Raw genomic sequence first — 17,967 nt, 5'->3', positions numbered from 1 at the left:
TGAGGAACCTCAATGAGGCTTGAGGAATTTCAATAATCCCTTGAGGAACCTCAAAAACCTCAATAAAGCTTTGAAGGGACCTCAATAATCCTTGAAGAACCTCAATAAACCTCTAGGAGAACCTCAAGGATCCTTGAGGAACCTCAATAGCCCTTGAGGAACCTCAAAAACCTCAATAAACCTTTAGAAGAACCTCAATAAACCTTTAGGAGAACCTCAAGGATCCTTGAGGAACCTCAATGAGCCTTGAGGAACCTCAATAATCTCTTGAGGAACCTCAATAAACCTCTAGGAGAACCTCAAGGATCCTTGAGGAACCTCAATGAGGCTTGAGGAACCTCAATAATCCCTTGAGGAACCTCAAAAACCTCAATAAACCTTTAGAAGAACCTCAATAATTCTTGAAGAGCATCAATAATCTCTTGAGGAACATCAATAAACCTTCAAAAGAACCTTAACAAGCCTTGAAGAACCTCAAGAACCCTTGAGGAACCTCAATAAACCTCTAGGAGAACCTCAAGGATCCTTGAGGAACCTCAATGAGGCTTGAGGAACCTCAATAATCCCTTGAGGAACCTCAAAAACCTCAATAAAGCTTTGAAGGGACCTCAATAATCCTTGAAGAACCTCAATAAACCTCTAGGAGAACCTCAAGGATCCTTGAGGAACCTCAATAGCCCTTGAGGAACCTCAAAAACCTCAATAAACCTTTAGAAGAACCTCAATAAACCTTTAGGAGAACCTCAAGGATCCTTGAGGAACCTCAATGAGCCTTGAGGAACCTCAATAATCTCTTGAGGAACCTCAATAAACCTCTAGGAGAACCTCAAGGATCCTTGAGGAACCTCAATAGCCCTTGAGGAACCTCAATAATCCCTTGAGGAACCTCAAAAACCTCAATAAACCTTTAGAAGAACCTCAATAATTCTTGAAGAGCATCAATAATCTCTTGAGGAACATCAATAAACCTTCAAAAGAACCTTAACAAGCCTTGAAGAACCTCAAGAACCCTTGAGGAACCTCAATAAACCTCTAGGAGAACCTCAAGGATCCTTGAGGAACCTCAATGAGGCTTGAGGAACCTCAATAATCCCTTGAGGAACCTCAAAAACCTCAATAAAGCTTTGAAGGGACCTCAATAATCCTTGAAGAACCTCAATAAACCTCTAGGAGAACCTCAAGGATCCTTGAGGAACCTCAATAGCCCTTGAGGAACCTCAAAAACCTCAATAAACCTTTAGAAGAACCTCAATAAACCTTTAGGAGAACCTCAAGGATCCTTGAGGAACCTCAATGAGCCTTGAGGAACCTCAATAATCTCTTGAGGAACCTCAATAAACCTCTAGGAGAACCTCAAGGATCCTTGAGGAACCTCAATGAGGCTTGAGGAACCTCAATAATCCCTTGAGGAACCTCAAAAACCTCAATAAAGCTTTGAAGGGACCTCAATAATCCTTGAAGAACCTCAATAAACCTCTAGGAGAACCTCAAGGATCCTTGAGGAACCTCAATAGCCCTTGAGGAACCTCAAAAACCTCAATAAACCTTTAGAAGAACCTCAATAAACCTTTAGGAGAACCTCAAGGATCCTTGAGGAACCTCAATGAGCCTTGAGGAACCTCAATAATCTCTTGAGGAACCTCAATAAACCTTTAGGAGAACCTCAAGGATCCTTGAGGAACCTCAATAGCCCTTGAGGAACCTCAATAATCCCTTGAGGAACCTCAAAAACCTCAATAAACCTTTAGAAGAACCTCAATAATTCTTGAAGAGCATCAATAATCTCTTGAGGAACATCAATAAACCTTCAAAAGAACCTTAACAAGCCTTGAAGAACCTCAAGAACCCTTGAGGAACCTCAATAAACCTCTAGGAGAACCTCAAGGATCCTTGAGGAACCTCAATAGCCCTTGAGGAACCTCAATAATCTCTTGAGGAACCTCAAAAACCTCAATAAAGCTTTGAAGGGACCTCAATAATCCTTGAAGAACCTCAATAAACCTCTAGGAGAACCTCAAGGATCCTTGAGGAACCTCAATAGCCCTTGAGGAACCTCAAAAACCTCAATAAACCTTTAGAAGAACCTCAATAAACCTTTAGGAGAACCTCAAGGATCCTTGAGGAACCTCAATGAGCCTTGAGGAACCTCAATAATCTCTTGAGGAACCTCAATAAACCTCTAGGAGAACCTCAAGGATCCTTGAGGAACCTCAATAGCCCTTGAGGAACCTCAATAATCCCTTGAGGAACCTCAAAAACCTCAATAAACCTTTAGAAGAACCTCAATAATTCTTGAAGAGCATCAATAATCTCTTGAGGAACATCAATAAACCTTCAAAAGAACCTTAACAAGCCTTGAAGAACCTCAAGAACCCTTGAGGAACCTCAATAAACCTCTAGGAGAACCTCAAGGATCCTTGAGGAACCTCAATGAGGCTTGAGGAACCTCAATAATCCCTTGAGGAACCTCAAAAACCTCAATAAAGCTTTGAAGGGACCTCAATAATCCTTGAAGAACCTCAATAAACCTCTAGGAGAACCTCAAGGATCCTTGAGGAACCTCAATAGCCCTTGAGGAACCTCAAAAACCTCAATAAACCTTTAGAAGAACCTCAATAAACCTTTAGGAGAACCTCAAGGATCCTTGAGGAACCTCAATGAGCCTTGAGGAACCTCAATAATCTCTTGAGGAACCTCAATAAACCTCTAGGAGAACCTCAAGGATCCTTGAGGAACCTCAATAGCCCTTGAGGAACCTCAATGAGTCCTGAGGAACCTCAATAAATGGGTCTAAACCACCACGAAACGGGTCAAAACCCTCAAAAATGGGCTCGGAAGCTCCAAAAAGGGGCTCGAAACGCTCTGAAATGGGTCAAGATGGGCTCAAAATGTCCTAAAATGGGTCAAAACGCCCCAAAATGGGTCAAAATGCCCCAAAAGGGCTAAAAGAACTCAAAAAAATTGATAAAAACACCCCAAAATGAGTTAAAATGCCCCAAAAGGGCTAAAATAATTCAAAAAAATTGATAAAAACGCCACAAAATAAGTCAAAATGCCCCAAAAGGGCTAAAATAACTCAAAAAATTGATAAAAACACTCCAAAATGAGTCAAAATGCCCCAAAAGGGCTAAAATAATTCAAAAAATTGATAAAAATGCCCCAAAAAGAGTCAAAATGCCCCAAAAGGGCTAAAAGAACTCAAAAAATTGATAAAAATGCCCCAAAATGAGTCAAAATGCCCCAAAAGGGCTAAAAGAACTCAAAAAATTGATAAAAATGCCCCAAAATGAGTCAAAATGCCCCAAAAGGGCTAAAAGAACTCAAAAAATTGATAAAAATGCCCCAAAATGAGTCAAAATGCCCCAAAAGGGCTGCAATAATTCAAAAAATTGATTAAAACGCCACAAAATGAGTCAAAATGCCCCAAAAAGGCTAAAATAATTCAAAAAATTGATAAAAAATGCCCCAAAATGGAGAAAAATGCCCCAAATTAGCTCAAAATGCCCCCAAAATGGACTCAAAAACCACCAAATTGGGTCAAAACGCCCCAAAATGGGGTTAAAACGCCCTTAAATGGGTCAAAATGCTCCAAATCGGGTCAAAAATCCCCAAAATTAGCTCAAAAAGCCCCAAAATGGGTTCAAAACACCCTAAAATGGGCTCAAAACACCTTAAAATGGCTCAAAACGCCCCAAAATGGGTCAAAATGCCCCAAAATGAGTCAAAATGCCCCAAAAGGGCTAAAATAATTCAAAAAAATTGATAAAAATGCCCCAAAATGAGTCAAAATGCCCCAAAAGGGCTAAAAAAACTCAAAAAAATTGATAAAAACGCCCCAAAATGGACTCAAAATGCATCAAAATGGGTCAAAACTCCCCAAAATGGGCTCGAAACACCCCAAAATGGGTCAAAATGGGCTCGAAAAGCCCTAAAATGGGTCAAAATGCCCCAAAAGGGATAAAATAATTCAAAAAAAGGATAAAAATGCCCCAAATTGGCTCAAAATGCCCCCAAAAGGGACTCAAAACCCACCAAATTGGGTCAAAACGCCCCAAAACGGGGTCAAAAATCCCCAAAATGGGTCAAAATGCCCCAAAATGGGTCAAAACTCCCCAAAATGAGGTTAAAAAGCCCCAAAAGGGGTTCAAAACACCCTAAAATGGGCTCAAAACACCTTAAAATGGCTCAAAACGCCCCAAAATGGGTCAAAATGCCCCAAAATGAGTCAAAATGCCCCAAAAGGGCTAAAAGAACTCAAAAAAAAAGATAAAAACATCCCAAAATGAGTTAAAATGCCACAAAAGGGCTAAAATGATTCAAAAAATTTATAAAAACGCCCCCAAATAGGCTCCAAAGACACCAAAATGGGTCAAAACTCCCCAAAATGGGTCAAAATGGGCTCAAAACGCCCTAAAATGGGTCAAAATGCCCCCAAAGGGCTAAAATAATTCAAAAAACTGATAAAAATGACCCAAAATGGAGAAAAATGCCCCAAATTAGCTCAAAATGCCCCCAAAATGGACTCAAAAACCACCAAATTGGGTCAAAACGCCCCAAAATGGGGTTAAAACGCCCTAAAATGGGTCAAAATGCTCCAAAATGGTTCAAAACTCCCCAAAATGAGGTTAAAAAGCCCCAAAACGGGTTCAAAACACCCTAAAATGGGCTCAAAACACCCCAAAACGGGTCAAAATGCCCCGAAATGAGTCAAAATGCCCCAAAAGGGCTAAAAAAACTCAAAAAAACTGATAAAAACGCCCCAAAATGAGTCAAAATGCCCCAAAAGGGCGAAAAGAACTCAAAAAAATGATAAAAATGCCCCAAAATGAGTCAAAATGCCCCCAAAGGGCTAAAAGAACTCAAAAAATTGATAAAAACGCCCCCAAATAGGCTCCAAAGACACCAAAATGGGTCAAAACTCCCCAAAATGGGCTCGAAACGCCCTAAAATGGGTCAAAATGCCCCAAAAGGGCTAAAATAATCCAAAAAATTGATAAAAATGCCCCAAAATGGAGAAAAATGCCCCAAATTAGCTCAAAATGCCCCCAAAATGGACTCAAAAACCACCAAATTGGGTCAAAACGCCCCAAAATGGGGTTAAAATGCCCTAAAATGGGTCAAAATGCTCCAAATCGGGTCAAAAATCCCCAAAATTAGCTCAAAACACCTTAAAATGGCTCAAAACGCCCTAAAATGGGTCAAAATGCCCCAAAAGGCCCAAAAGGGCTAAAATAGCTCAAAAAATTGATAAAAATGCCCCAAAATGAAGAAAACCGCCCCAAATTGGCTCAAAATGCCCCCAAAATGGACTCAAAACCCAACAAATTGGGTCAAAACTCCTCAAATTGGGTCAAAACCCCCCAAAACCAGCTCAAAACATCTTAAAAAGGCTCAAAAGGCCCCAAAATGGACTCGAAACACACCAAATTGGGTCAAAACGCCGCAAAATCGATCAAAACGCCCCAAAATGGGTTCAAAACGCCCTAAAATGGGATCAAAACACCTCGAATTGGGTCAAAACCCCCCAAAATGGGTAAAAAAATCCTAAAATGAGCTCAAAACTCCTCAAAATGGATCAAAATGCCCCAAAATGGGCTGAAAACGCCCCAAATTGGGTTAAAATGGGCTCAAAATGCCCTAAAATGGGTCAAAACGCCCCAAAATGGCTCAAAATGCCCCAAAATGGTCTCAAAATACACCAAATTTGGTTAAAATGGGCTCAAAACGCCCTAAAATGGGTCAAAACGCCCCAAAATGGCTCAAAATGCCCCAAAATGGTCTCAAAATACACCAGATTTGGTTAAAAAGGGCTCAAAATACCCTAAAATGGGTCAAAAAGCCACAAATTGGGTTAAAATGGGCTCAAAACGCCCTAAAATGGGTCAAAACGCCCCAAAATGGGTCAAAACGCCCCAAAATGGGCTCAAAATACACCAAATTTGGTTAAAATGGGCTCAAAACGCCCTAAAATGGGTCAAAAAGCCACAAATTGGGTTAAAATGGGCTCAAAACGCCCTAAAATGGGTCAAACCGCCCCAAAATGGCTCAAAACGCCCCAAAATGGTCTCAAAATACACCAAATTTGGTTAAAATGGGCTCAAAACGCCCTAAAATGGGTCAAAAAGCCACAAATTGGGTTAAAATGGGCTCAAAACGCCCTAAAATGGGTCAAAACGCCCCAAAATGGGTCAAAACGCCCCAAAATGGTCTCAAAATACACCAAATTTGGTTAAAATGGGCTCAAAACGCCCTAAAATGGGTCAAAACGCCCCCAAATGGCTCAAAAGGCCCCAAAATGGGCTCAAAATACACCAAATTTGGTTAAAATGGGCTCAAAACGCCCTAAAATGGGTCAAAATGCCCCAAAATGGTCTCAACATACACCAAATTTGGTTAAAAAGGGCTCAAAATACCCTAAAATGGGTCAAAAAGCCACAAATTGGGTTAAAATGGGCTCAAAACGCCCTAAAATGGGTCAAAACGCCCCAAAATGGCTCAAAACGCCCCAAAATGGGCTCAAAATACACCAAATTTGGTTAAAATGGGCTCAAAACGCCCTAAAATGGGTCAAAAAGCCACAAATTGGGTTAAAATGGGCTCAAAACGCCCTAAAATGGGTCAAACCGCCCCAAAATGGCTCAAAACGCCCCAAAATGGGCTCAAAATACACCAAATTTGGTTAAAATGGGCTCAAAACGCCCTAAAATGGGTCAAAAAGCCACAAATTGGGTTAAAATGGGCTCAAAACGCCCTAAAATGGGTCAAACCGCCCCAAAATGGGTCAAAACGCCCCAAAATGGTCTCAAAATACACCAAATTTGGTTAAAATGGGCTCAAAACGCCCTAAAATGGGTCAAAAAGCCACAAATTGGGTTAAAATGGGCTCAAAACGCCCTAAAATGGGTCAAACCGCCCCAAAATGGGTCAAAACGCCCCAAAATGGTCTCAAAATACACCAAATTTGGTTAAAATGGGCTCAAAACGCCCTAAAATGGGTCAAAAAGCCACAAATTGGGTTAAAATGGGCTCAAAACGCCCTAAAATGGGTCAAAATGCCCCAAAATGGCTCAAAACGCCCCAAAATGGGCTCAAAAACCACCAAATTGGATCAAAACGCCCCAAAAGGGTTAAAATAACTTCAAAAAATTGATAAAAAAGTCCCCAAATCGATCAAAACGCCTCAAAATTGGCTCAAAGCCCCAAAATTGGCTCTTTTCACCCCAAACCTGCCCCTTGACCCCCCCCCCTTCCCCCCTCCTCGGACTTTGACCCCCTCCTCCCCTGGATCCGCCCCCCCCCTCCCCCCCCTTTATAAATAGGGGGGTTCGGGGGGGGGGAGGGGAGGGAGAGGCCGGGAGCGAAGGTGAAGGTGGGGGGGGGGGGCAGCGATTTTTGGGGTGAATCCTCTGGATTTTGGGGCTTTTGGGGGGGTTTGAAGCGATTTGAGGGGTTTTGGGGTGGGGGGGCAGCGATTTTTGGGGTGAATTCTCTGGATTTTGGGGCTTTTGAAGTGATTTGAGGGGTTTTGGGGTGGGGGGGCAGCAGTTTTGGGGTGAATTCTCTGGATTTTGGGGCTTTTGAAGCGATTTGAGGGGGTTTGGGGTGGGGGGGCAGCGATTTTTGGGGTGAATCCTGTTGATTTTGGGGCTTTTGAAGAAATTTGAGGGGTTTTGGGGGGGGAGGCAGCGATTTTTGGGGTGAATTCTCTGGATTTTGGGGCTTTGGGGGGGGTTTGAAGCGATTTGAGGGGTTTTGGGGTGGGGGGGCAGCAGTTTTGGGGTGAATTCTCTGGATTTTGGGGCTTTTGAAGTGATTTGAGGGGTTTTGGGGTGGGGGGGCAGCAGTTTTGGGGTGAATTCTCTGGATTTTGGGGCTTTTGAAGCGATTTGAGGGGTTTTGGGGGGGAGGCAGCGATTTTTGGGGTGAATTCTCTGGATTTTGGGGCTTTTGGGGGGTTTGAAGCGATTTGAGGGGTTTTGGGGTGGGGGGGCAGCAGTTTTGGGGTGAATCCTGTTGATTTTGGGGCTTTTGAAGCAATTTGAGGGGTTTTGGGGGGGGAGGCAGCAATTTTTGGGGTGAATTCTCTGGATTTTGGGGCTTTTGGGGGGTTTGAAGCGATTCGAGGGGTTTTGGGGTGGGGGGGCAGTGGTTTTTGGGGTGAATTCCATGGATTTTGGGGCTTTTGGAGGGGTTTGAAGGGATTTGAGGGGTTTTGGGGTGGGGGGGGCACTGATTTTTGGGGTGAATTCTCTGGATTTTGAGGCTTTTGGGGGGGTTGAAGCGATTTTTGGGGTTTTGGGGTGGGGGGGGCAGAGGATTTTGGGGTGAATTGGGTGCATTTAGGATTTTGGGGCCCCCTCTTCTCACTTTTGCCCCCCCCCCCCCAGGCCATGCACCCCAAAACGACGGCGGCGACGCTGCTGCTGCTGCTGGGACTGGGTGAGACCCCCCCCCCGCACCCCAAAACCCCACAAATTCACCCCAAAATCCACTGCCCCCCCACCCCAAAACCCCTCAAATCACTTCAACCCCCCCCAAAAGCCCCAAAAGCCCCTTAAATCACCCCAAAACCCACCGCCCCCCCCAATCCCCCCCTCCCAGCACCCAAAACACCCCAAAACCTCCAGTTTCTTGTAGCCAAGGTCCATTTTTGGGGTGTTTTGACCCCTTTTTGGTGCCCAAGGTCCATTTTTGGGGTGTTTTGACCCATTTTGGGGGCCCAAGCTCCATTTTTGGGGTGTTTTGACCCTTTTGGGGGTGTTTTGACCCCTTTTTGGGGTGTTTTGACCCATTTTCGGTGTCCAAGGTCCATTTTTGGGGTGTTTTGACCCATTTCTAGGGGTGTTTGACCCCTTTTTGGTCACCTATGTCCATTTTTGGGGTGTTTTGACCCATTTTTGGTGCCCAAGGTCCATTTTTGGGGTGTTTGGACCCCTTTTTGGTGTCCAAGGTCCGTTTTTGGGGTGTTTTGACCCCTTTTTGGTGACCAAGGTCCATTTTTTGGGGTGTTCTGACCGATTTTTGGTGCCCAAGCTCCATTTTTTGGGTGTTTTGACCCATTTTTGGGGTGTTTTGACCCCTTTTTGGGGCCCAAGGTCCATTTTTGGGGTGTTTTGACCCATTTTGGGGGTGTTTGGACCCCTTTTTTGGTGCCCAAGGTCCATTTTTGGGGTGTTTTGACCCATTTTTGGGGTGTTTGGACCCCTTTTTAGTGCCCAAGGTCCATTTTTGGGGTGTTTTGACCCATTTTTGGGGCCCAAGGTCCATTTTTGGGGTGTTTTGACCCCTTTTTGGGGCCCAAGGTCCATTTTTGGGGTGTTTTGACCCATTTTTGGGGTGTTTGGACCCCTTTTTGGTGCCCAAGGTCCATTTTTGGGGTGTTTTGACCCTTTTGGGGGTGTTTTGACCCCTTTTTGGGGTGTTTTGACCCATTTTCGGTGTCCAAGGTCCATTTTTGGGGTGTTTTGACCCATTTCTAGGGGTGTTTGACCCCTTTTTGGTCACCTATGTCCATTTTTGGGGTGTTTTGACCCCTTTTTGGGGCCCAAGCTCCATTTTTGGGGTGTTTTGACCCATTTTTGGGGTGTTTGGACCCCTTTTTTGGTGCCCAAGGTCCATTTTTGGGGTGTTTTGACCCATTCTTGGGGCCCAAGGTCCGTTTTTGGGGTGTTTTGACCCATTTTCGGTGTCCAAGGTCCATTTTTGGGGTGTTTTGACCCCTTGTTGGTCACCGATGTCCATTTTTGGGGTGTTTTGACCCCTTTTTGGGGCCCAAGGTCCATTTTGGGGTGTTTTGACCCATTTTTTGGTGCCCAAGGTCCGTTTTTGGGGTGTTTTGACCCCTTTTTGGTGCCCAAGGTCCATTTTTGGGGTGTTTTGACCCCTTTTTGGTGCCCAAATTCCATTTTTTTTGTGTGTTTTGACCCATTTTGGGGCATTTCGACCCATTTTGGGGGCGTCCCGCCCCACTCCGTGGCCTCTCACCCCCTTTCTCCCCCCTCCCACAGCGGCCGCCGCCCCCCCCGACACCCCCAGCCCCGCCGATGCCTTCTCCAAGCTCCGGAACTTCTTAGGGGGCCTCAACCTCCAAGCGGCTCAAGAACGGATCCAGTGAGTTCCTGACTCCTCCCTCTCCCCCTGTGACGTCACGATGACGTCACTATGACGTCACATGGGGTCTCCGGGGTCATATCGACCTGGGGACCCCCCTGTTCGACCCCCTCCCAGAGACGCCTACGCCAGGGGGTCCGAGGCCGTGATGACCTACACGGGGATCCTGGGGGACCAGCTCTACCACTGGTGGCAGGGGGAGGAGTGACCCCCCCCCCCCCCCCAAAATGGAGAGGGGGGACCCCCAAGATGGCCGACGAGGCGGGGGGGACCCACCACGTTGAGCGTCCCCCCTCAATAAAAGCTCAGTGGTCTTCTTGGTGGTCATCATGGTCATTTAAAGGGGTTTGGAGGTCATTCATGGGGGTCTTGGTGGTCATTCAAGGGGTCTTGGTGGCCATCATGGTCATTTAAAGGGGTTTGGAGGTCATTCAAGGGGTCTTGGTGGTCATTCAAGGGGTCTTGGTGGTCATCACAGGGGTCTTGGTGGTCACCATGGTCATTTAAAGGGGTTTGGAGGTCATTCAAGGGGTCTTGGAGGTCATCACGGGGTCTTGGTGGTCATCATGGGGGTCTTGGAGATCATAATGGGGATCTTGGTGGTCACCATGGTCATTTAAAGGGGTTTGGAGATCATTCAAGGGGTCTTGGTGGTCATCATGGGGGCCTTGGTGGTCATCATGGGCATTTAAAGGGGTTTGGAGGTCATTCATGGGGGTCTTGGTGGTCGTTCAAGGGGTCTTGGTGGTCATCATGGTCATTTAAAGGGGTCTTGGTGGTCATCATGGGGATCTTGGTGGCCATCATGGTCATTTAAAGGGGTTTGGAGGTCATTCAAGGGGTCTTGGTGGTCATCCAAGGGGTCTTGGTGGCCATCATGGGCATTTAAAGGGGTTTGGAGGTCATTCAAGGGGTCTTGGTGGTCATCATGGGGGTCTTGGTGGTCACCATGGTCATTTAAAGGGGTTTGGAGGTCATTCAAGGGGTCTTGGTGGTCATCATGGTGGTCTTGGTGGTCACCATGGTCATTTAAAGGGGTATGGAGGTCATTCAAGGGGTCTTGGTGGTCATTCAAGGGGTCTTGGTGGCCATCATTGTCATTTAAAGGGGTTTGGAAGTCATTGAAGGGGTCTTGGTGGTCATCACAGGGGTCTTGGAGATCATCACGGGGGTCTTGGTGGCCATCATGGTCATTTAAAGGGGTTTGGAGATCATCATGGGGGTCTTGGAGATCATAATGGGGGTCTTCGTGGTCATCATGGTCATTTAAAGGGGTTTGGAGGTCATTCAAGGGGTCTTGGTGGTCACCATGGTCATTTAAAGGGGTTTGGAGGTCATCATGGGGGTCTTGGTGGTCATTTAAGGGGTCTTGGTGGTCATCATGGTCATTTAAAGGGGTCTTGGTGGTCATTCAAGGGGTCTTGGTGGTCATCACAGGGGTCTTGGTGGTCATTTAAGGGGTCTCGGTGGTCATCATGAGGATCTTGGAGATCATAATAGGGGTCTTGGTGGTCATCATGGTCATTTAAAAGGGTCTTGGTGGTCATTCAAGGGGTCTTGGTGGTCATCCAAGGGGTCTTGGTGGCCATCATGGGCATTTAAAGGGGTTTGGAGGTCATTCAAGGGGTCTTGGTGGTCATCACAGGGGTCTTGGTGGTCATTTAAGGGGTCTCGGTGGTCATCATGAGGATCTTGGATATCATAATAGGGGTCTTGGTGGTCATCATGGTCATTTAAAAGGGTCTTGGTGGTCATTCAAGGGGTCTTGGTGGTCATCCAAGGGGTCTTGGTGGCCATCATGGGCATTTAAAGGGGTTTGGAGGTCATTCAAGGGGTCTTGGTGGTCATCATGGGGGTCTTGGTGGTCACCATGGTCATTTAAAGGGGTTTGGAGGTCATTCAAGGGGTCTTGTTGGTCACCATGGTCATTTAAAGGGGTTTGGAGGTCATCATGGTGGTCCTGGTGGCCATCATGGTCATTTAAAGAGGTTTGAGGTCATCATGGGGGTCTTGGAGGTCATCACGGGGGTCTTAGAGGCCATCATGGTCATTTAAAGGGTCTTGGAGGTCATCACGGAGGTCTTAGAGGCCACCATGGTCATTTAAAGGGGTTTGGAGGTCATTCAAGGGGTCTTGGTGGTCATTCAAGGGGTCTTGGTGGCCATCATGGGGGTCTTGGTGGTCATCATGGTCATTTAGAGGGGTTTGGAGATCATCATGGGGGTCTTGGACATCATAATGGGGGTCTTCGTGGTCATCATGGTCATTTGAAGGGGTTTGGAGTTCACCATGGGGGTCTTGGTGGTCATCCAAGGGGTCTTGGTGATCACCATGGTCATTTAAAGGGCTTTGGAGGTCATTCAAGGGATCTTGGTGGTCATCATGGGGGTCTTGGTGGCCATCATGGTCATTTAAAGGGCTTTGGAGGTCATTCAAGGGGTCTTGGGGGTCATTCAAGGGGTCTTGGTGGTCACCATGGTCATTTAAAGGGGTTTGGAGGTCATCATGGTGGTCATCTTGGAGACCTTGGAGGTCTTGATGGTCTTTTTGGGACTGGGAGGCACTGGGAGGGACTGGGAGGGACCAGAGCCTGAAACTGGGGCTGGGGCTGCCATACTGGGAGGAAACTGGTTCCAACTGGAAACTGCCCCCCCCCAATTAAAGCTCATTAGAGGCTGTGACGTCATTAGGGGGCGGAGTTTATTGGGGGGGAGGGGTCACACCAGCTCCCCCTGGGGGGTCACGAGGGGGGGGGGGCACCTGTGGGGAGAGGGGGGGGTGTTAGTGGGGGGGGACCCCAAAATGGTGAGTTTTAGACTCAAAATTACCCTGCTTCACCCCCAAATCCAAAAATCCTGATTTTTTTACTTAAAATTTGGCTTTTCAACCCAAAATTGTGCTTTTTCGACCCAAAATGGTCTCGTTTCACCCCAAAATCCACCCTTGAACCCAAAAATCCTGATTTTTTGACTCAAAATTGTGCTTTTTCAACCCAAAATGGTCCCATTCCACCCCAAAATCCACCCCAGGATCCCAAAATTTTGCTTTTTTGACCCAAAATCGTGGTTTTTTAACTCAATATTGTGCTTTTATGACCCAAAATGCTCCTGTTTCGCCCCAAAATCCACCCTTGAACCCCAAAATCCTGATTTTTTGACCCAAAATTGTGCTTTTTCAACCCAAAATGGTCCCATTTCACCCCAAAATCCACCTCAGAACCCCAAAATTTTGCTCTTTTGACCCAAAATTGTGGGGGTTTGACTCAAAATTGTGCTTTTTTGACCCAAAATGGTCTTGTTTCACCCCAAAATCCACCCTTGAACCCAAAAATCCTCATTTTTTGACTCAAAATTGTGCTTTTTCAACCCAAAACGGTCCCATTCCACCCCAAAATCCACCCCAGGACCCCAAAATTTTGCTCTTTTGACCCAAAATTGTAGTTTTTCAACCCAAAATTGTGCTTTTTCAACCCAAAATGGTCTCGTTTCACCCCAAAATCCACCCTTGAACCCAAAAATCCTGATTTTTTGACTCAAAATTGTGCTTTTTCAACCCAAAATGGTCCCTTTTCACCCCAAAATCCACCTCGGGACCCCAAAATTTTGCTTTTTTGACCCAAAATTGTGGGGTTTGACCCAAAATCGAGCTTTTTCAACCCAAAATACTCCCATTTCACCCCAAAATCCACTGGGGGACCCAAAATTTTGTTTTTTTGACCTGAATTTGTGCTTTTTCTACTCAAAATTGTGCTTTTTTAACCCAAAATCCACCCCAGGACCCAAAAATTGTGCTTTTTCGACTCAAAATTTTGCTTTTTTGACCCGAAATTGAGCTTTTTCAACCCAAAATCCACCCCAGGACCCCAAAATTTTGCTTTTTTGACCCAAAACTGTGGGGTTCTGACTCAAAATTTTGCTTTTTTGATCCAAAATTGAGCTTTTTCATCCCAAAATCCATTCCAGGACCCAAAAATTGTGCTTTTTCGACTCAAATTTGTGCTTTTTTGACCCAAAATTGAGCTTTTTCAACCCAAAATCCACTGGGGGACCCAAAAATTGTGCTTTTTCGACTCAAAATTTTGCTTTTCTGACCCAAAATCGAGCTTTTTCAACCCAAAATCCACCGGGGGACCCAAAATTTTGCTTTTTTGACCCAAATTTGTGCTTTTTCAACCCAAAATTGTGCTTTTTCAACCCAAAATCCATCCCAGGACCCCAAAATTTTGCTTTTTAGACCCAAAATCTCCACGAAATTTTCACTTTTAGTTTTTGGGGGAAAAACTCACAATTTTGGAGTAAAATTTCCTAATTTTGGTTTGAAAAAAAGTAGATTTTGGGTTAAAATCATAATTTTTGAGTGAAAATCCCAGATTTTGGGGTCAAACCCCAGAATTTTGGGTCAAAATCTTGGATTTTGGGGTGAAATCACAAATTTTTGGGGGTAAAACTTGGATTTTGAGGTCAAAGCCTCAGATTTTGGGGTCAAAACCCAGGATTTTGGGGTAAAAACACAAAATTTGAGGTTAAAAATCAGATTTTAGGGTGAAAATTCCACATTCTGGGCTGAAAAATCCAGATTTTGGATAAAAATTCTAATTTTTGATAAAAAGAAACAATATTTTGGGTGTAAAACCCAGGATTTTGGATAAAATTCCAATATTTTTCGGTGAAACATCCCGATTTTGGGTTGAAAACCTCAGATTTTAAGTAAAAATTCTGGATTTTAGGGCCAAACCCCAGGATTTTGGGGTGAAAACCTCAGATTTTGGGTCAAACCCCCAGGATTTTGGGGTAAAATTCCCAGATTTTGGGGTCAAACCCCAGATCTTGGGTAAAAAGGCCAAGATTTTGGGGTAAAATTCAGGATTTTGGGGTCAAACCCTCAAATTTTGGGGCAAAACCTAAAGATTTTGGGTCAAATCCCAGATTTTGGGGTAAAACCTCAGGATTTTGGGGTGAAAACCTTGAATTTGGGGGTCAAAGCCTCAGATTTTGGGGTCAAACCCTTAGATTTTGAGGCAAAACCCGAAGATTTTGGGTCAAATCACAAATTTCAGGGCAAACCTCGAACATTTTGGGGTAAAATCCAAAGATTTTGGGTCAAATCCCAGATTTTGGGGTAAAACCTCAGGATTTTGGGGTGAAAACCTTGAATTTGGGGGTCAAAGCCTCAGATTTTGGGGTCAAACCCTTAGAATTTGAGGCAAAACCCGAAGATTTTGGGTCAAATCAAAAATTTCAGGGCGAACCTCAAACATTTTGGGGTAAAATCCAAAGATTTTGGGTCAAATCCCAGATTTTGGGGTGAAACCTCAGGATTTTGGGGTGAAAACCTTGAATTTGGGGGTCAAAGCCTCAGATTTTGGGGTCACACCCTTAGAATTTGAGGCAAAACCTGAAGATTTTGGGTCAAATGACAAATTTCAGGGCAAACCTCAAATATTTTGGGGTTAAATCCAAACATTTTGGGTCAAATCCCAGATTTTGGGGTGAAACCTCAGGATTTTGGGGTGAAAACCTTGAATTTGGGGGTCAAAGCCTCAGATTTTGGGGTCAAACCCTTAGAATTTGAGGCAAAACCCGAAGATTTTGGGTCAAATCACAAATTACAGGGCGAACCTCAAACATTTTGGGGTAAAATCCAAAGATTTTGGGTCAAATCCCAGATTTTGGGGTGAAACCTCAGGATTTTGGGGTGAAAACCTTGAATTTGGGGGTCAAAGCCTCAGATTTTGGGGTCACACCCTTAGAATTTGAGGCAAAACCTGAAGATTTTGGGTCAAATGACAAATTTCAGGGCAAACCTCAAATATTTTGGGGTTAAATCCAAACATTTTGGGTCAAATCCCAGATTTTGGGGTGAAACCTCAGGATTTTGGGGTGAAAACCTTGAATTTCGGGGTCAAAGCCTCAGATTTTGGGGTCAAACCCTTAGATTTTGAGGCAAAACCCAAAGATTTTGGGTCAAATCACAAATTTCAGGGCAAACCTCGAACATTTTGGGGTAAAATCCAAAGATTTTGGGTCAAATCCCAGATTTTGGGGTGAAACCTCAGGATTTTGGGGTGAAAGCCTTGAATTTGGGGGTCAAAGCCTCAGATTTTGGGGTCAAACCCTTAGATTTTGAGGCAAAACCCGAAAATTTGGGGTCAATTCACAAATTTCAGGGCAAACCTCGAACATTTTGGGGTAAAATCCGAAGATTTTGGGTCAAATCCCACATTTTGGGGGGAAATCTTGGGATTTTGGGGTCACCCCTCACCTCCTCGTAGCCCCCCCACTCGGTGACGTCATCGTAGGGGAGGGGCCAGGAGCCCACGGAGCTCAGCTGGGGGGAGAGACCAGGGCTCCCAGTGCCTCCCAGTGCTCCCAGTGCTCCCCAATCCCCTCCCAGTCCCTCCCAGTCCCTCCCAGTCCCTCCCAGTCCCTCCCAGTCCCCTCCCAGTCCCCTCCCAGTCCCTCCCAGTCCCCTCCCAGTCCCTCCCAGTCCCCTCCCAGTCCCCTCCCAGTCCCCTCCCAGTCCCTCCCAGTCCCCTCCCAGTCCCCTCCCAGTCCCCTCCCAGTCCCTCCCAGTCCCCTCCCAGTCCCCTCCCAGTCCCTCCCAGTCCCTCCCAGTCCCCTCCCAGTCCCTCCCAGTCCCCTCCCAGTCCCTCCCAGTCCCTCCCAGTCCCCTCCCAGTCCCTCCCAGTCCCCCCCAGTCCCTCCCAGTCCCTCCCAGTCCCTCCCAGTCCCCTCCCAGTCCCTCCCAGTCCCTCCCACTCCCCTCCCAGTCCCCTCCCAGTGCTCCCAGTCCCCTCCCAGTACCCCCCCCCTCCCCTCCCAGTCCCTCCCAGTGCCCCCCCCTTACCTCCAGGCTCTCACTGGGAGCCCCCACGGTCTCATACTGGTTTGGGGGGGCGGCTCCTCCTCCTCCTTCCCCCACCTCGTTTTTGGGGGTGTCCCCCCCCTCCCCACTTTTGGGGCCCCCCCCTCGGAGGCGCCACCAAAGGGCCCCTCCCCCCCCCAGCCCCAGGGCTACCAGGAGCGCCCCCAGGGCCACCAGCCCCCAGGTCAGCACGGGGGGGGGGGAGGGGGCTGCGGGGAGAGAGAAAGAGGGGGGGGGAACCCCAAAAATTGAGGGGGGACCCCAAAAAATGGGGAGGGGGACCCCAAAAATTGAGGGGGGACCCCAAAAATTGAGGGGGACCCCAAAAAAATGAGGGGGGTCCCCAAAAAATGAGGAGGGACCCCAAAAAATAGGGTGTGGACCCCAAAATATGAGGGGGGACCCCAAAAAAATGAGAGGGGACCCCAAAAAAATGAGGGGGGACCCCAAAAAATGGGGAGGGGACCCCTAGACCCCCCAAGAATCTCTCCTATAGGGACCCAGAGCCCCCCCACCCCCCTCCATGGACCCCACCAGTGCCTCCCAGTGCCTCCCAGTCCCTCCCAGTGCCCTCCCAGTGACTCCCAGTGCTCCTGAATCCCCTCCCAGTGAGTCCCAGTCCATCCCAGTGCCTCCCAGTGCCCTCCCAGTGAGTCCCAGTCTATCCAAGTGCCACCCAGTCCCCTCCCAGTGCCTCCCAATCCCCTCCCAGTGCCCTCCCAGTCCATCCCAGTCCCTCCCAGTCCCTCCCAGTGCCCTCCCAGTGAGTCCCAGACCATCCAAGTCCCACCCAGCCCCCTTCCAGTACATCCCAGTCCCTCCCAGTGCCCTCCCAGTCCATCCCAGTCCCTCCCAATCCCCTCCCAGTGCCCTCCCAGTCCATCCCAGTCCCTCCCAGTCCCTCCCAGTGCCCTCCCAGTCCATCCCAGTCCCCTCCCAGTCACTCCTAGTCCATCCCAGTCCCTCCCAGTCGCCTCCAAGTTCCCCCCAGTG

The 17,967-nt window shown here is 46.9% G+C and overlaps 1 protein-coding gene across 1 annotated transcript; it reads left to right on the top strand.

Annotated features, from left to right (window-relative positions):
• Positions 1-7,357: 7,357 nt before the first annotated feature.
• Positions 7,358-10,351, top strand: LOC138734937 (apolipoprotein C-II-like). The gene is made up of 4 exons (XM_069882761.1): positions 7,358-7,363; positions 8,388-8,439; positions 10,008-10,110; positions 10,228-10,351. The coding sequence occupies exons 2-4, from the start codon at positions 8,391-8,393 to the stop codon at positions 10,316-10,318; spliced, it is 243 nt and encodes an 80-aa protein (XP_069738862.1). The 5' UTR covers positions 7,358-7,363; positions 8,388-8,390; the 3' UTR covers positions 10,319-10,351.
• Positions 10,352-17,967: the final 7,616 nt, after the last annotated feature.

This window comes from Phaenicophaeus curvirostris, unplaced genomic scaffold, assembly GCF_032191515.1.
Source record: "Phaenicophaeus curvirostris isolate KB17595 unplaced genomic scaffold, BPBGC_Pcur_1.0 scaffold_320, whole genome shotgun sequence".
Lineage (NCBI taxonomy): Eukaryota > Metazoa > Chordata > Aves > Cuculiformes > Cuculidae > Phaenicophaeus > Phaenicophaeus curvirostris.
Note: the sequence above shows the minus strand (reverse complement) of the source record. Positions and strands in the feature narration are given on the sequence as shown.

Bases quoted from the DNA above. Each gene is read 5' to 3' on its own strand.
- LOC138734937 (XM_069882761.1), top strand. From the start codon at position 8,391: ATGCACCCCAAAACGACGGCGGCGACGCTGCTGCTGCTGCTGGGACTG. The intron at 8,440-10,007 runs GTGAGACCCCCC...CCCCTCCCACAG, and splicing joins GCTGCTGCTGCTGGGACTGG to CGGCCGCCGCCCCCCCCGAC. The intron at 10,111-10,227 runs GTGAGTTCCTGA...ACCCCCTCCCAG, and splicing joins GCGGCTCAAGAACGGATCCA to AGACGCCTACGCCAGGGGGT.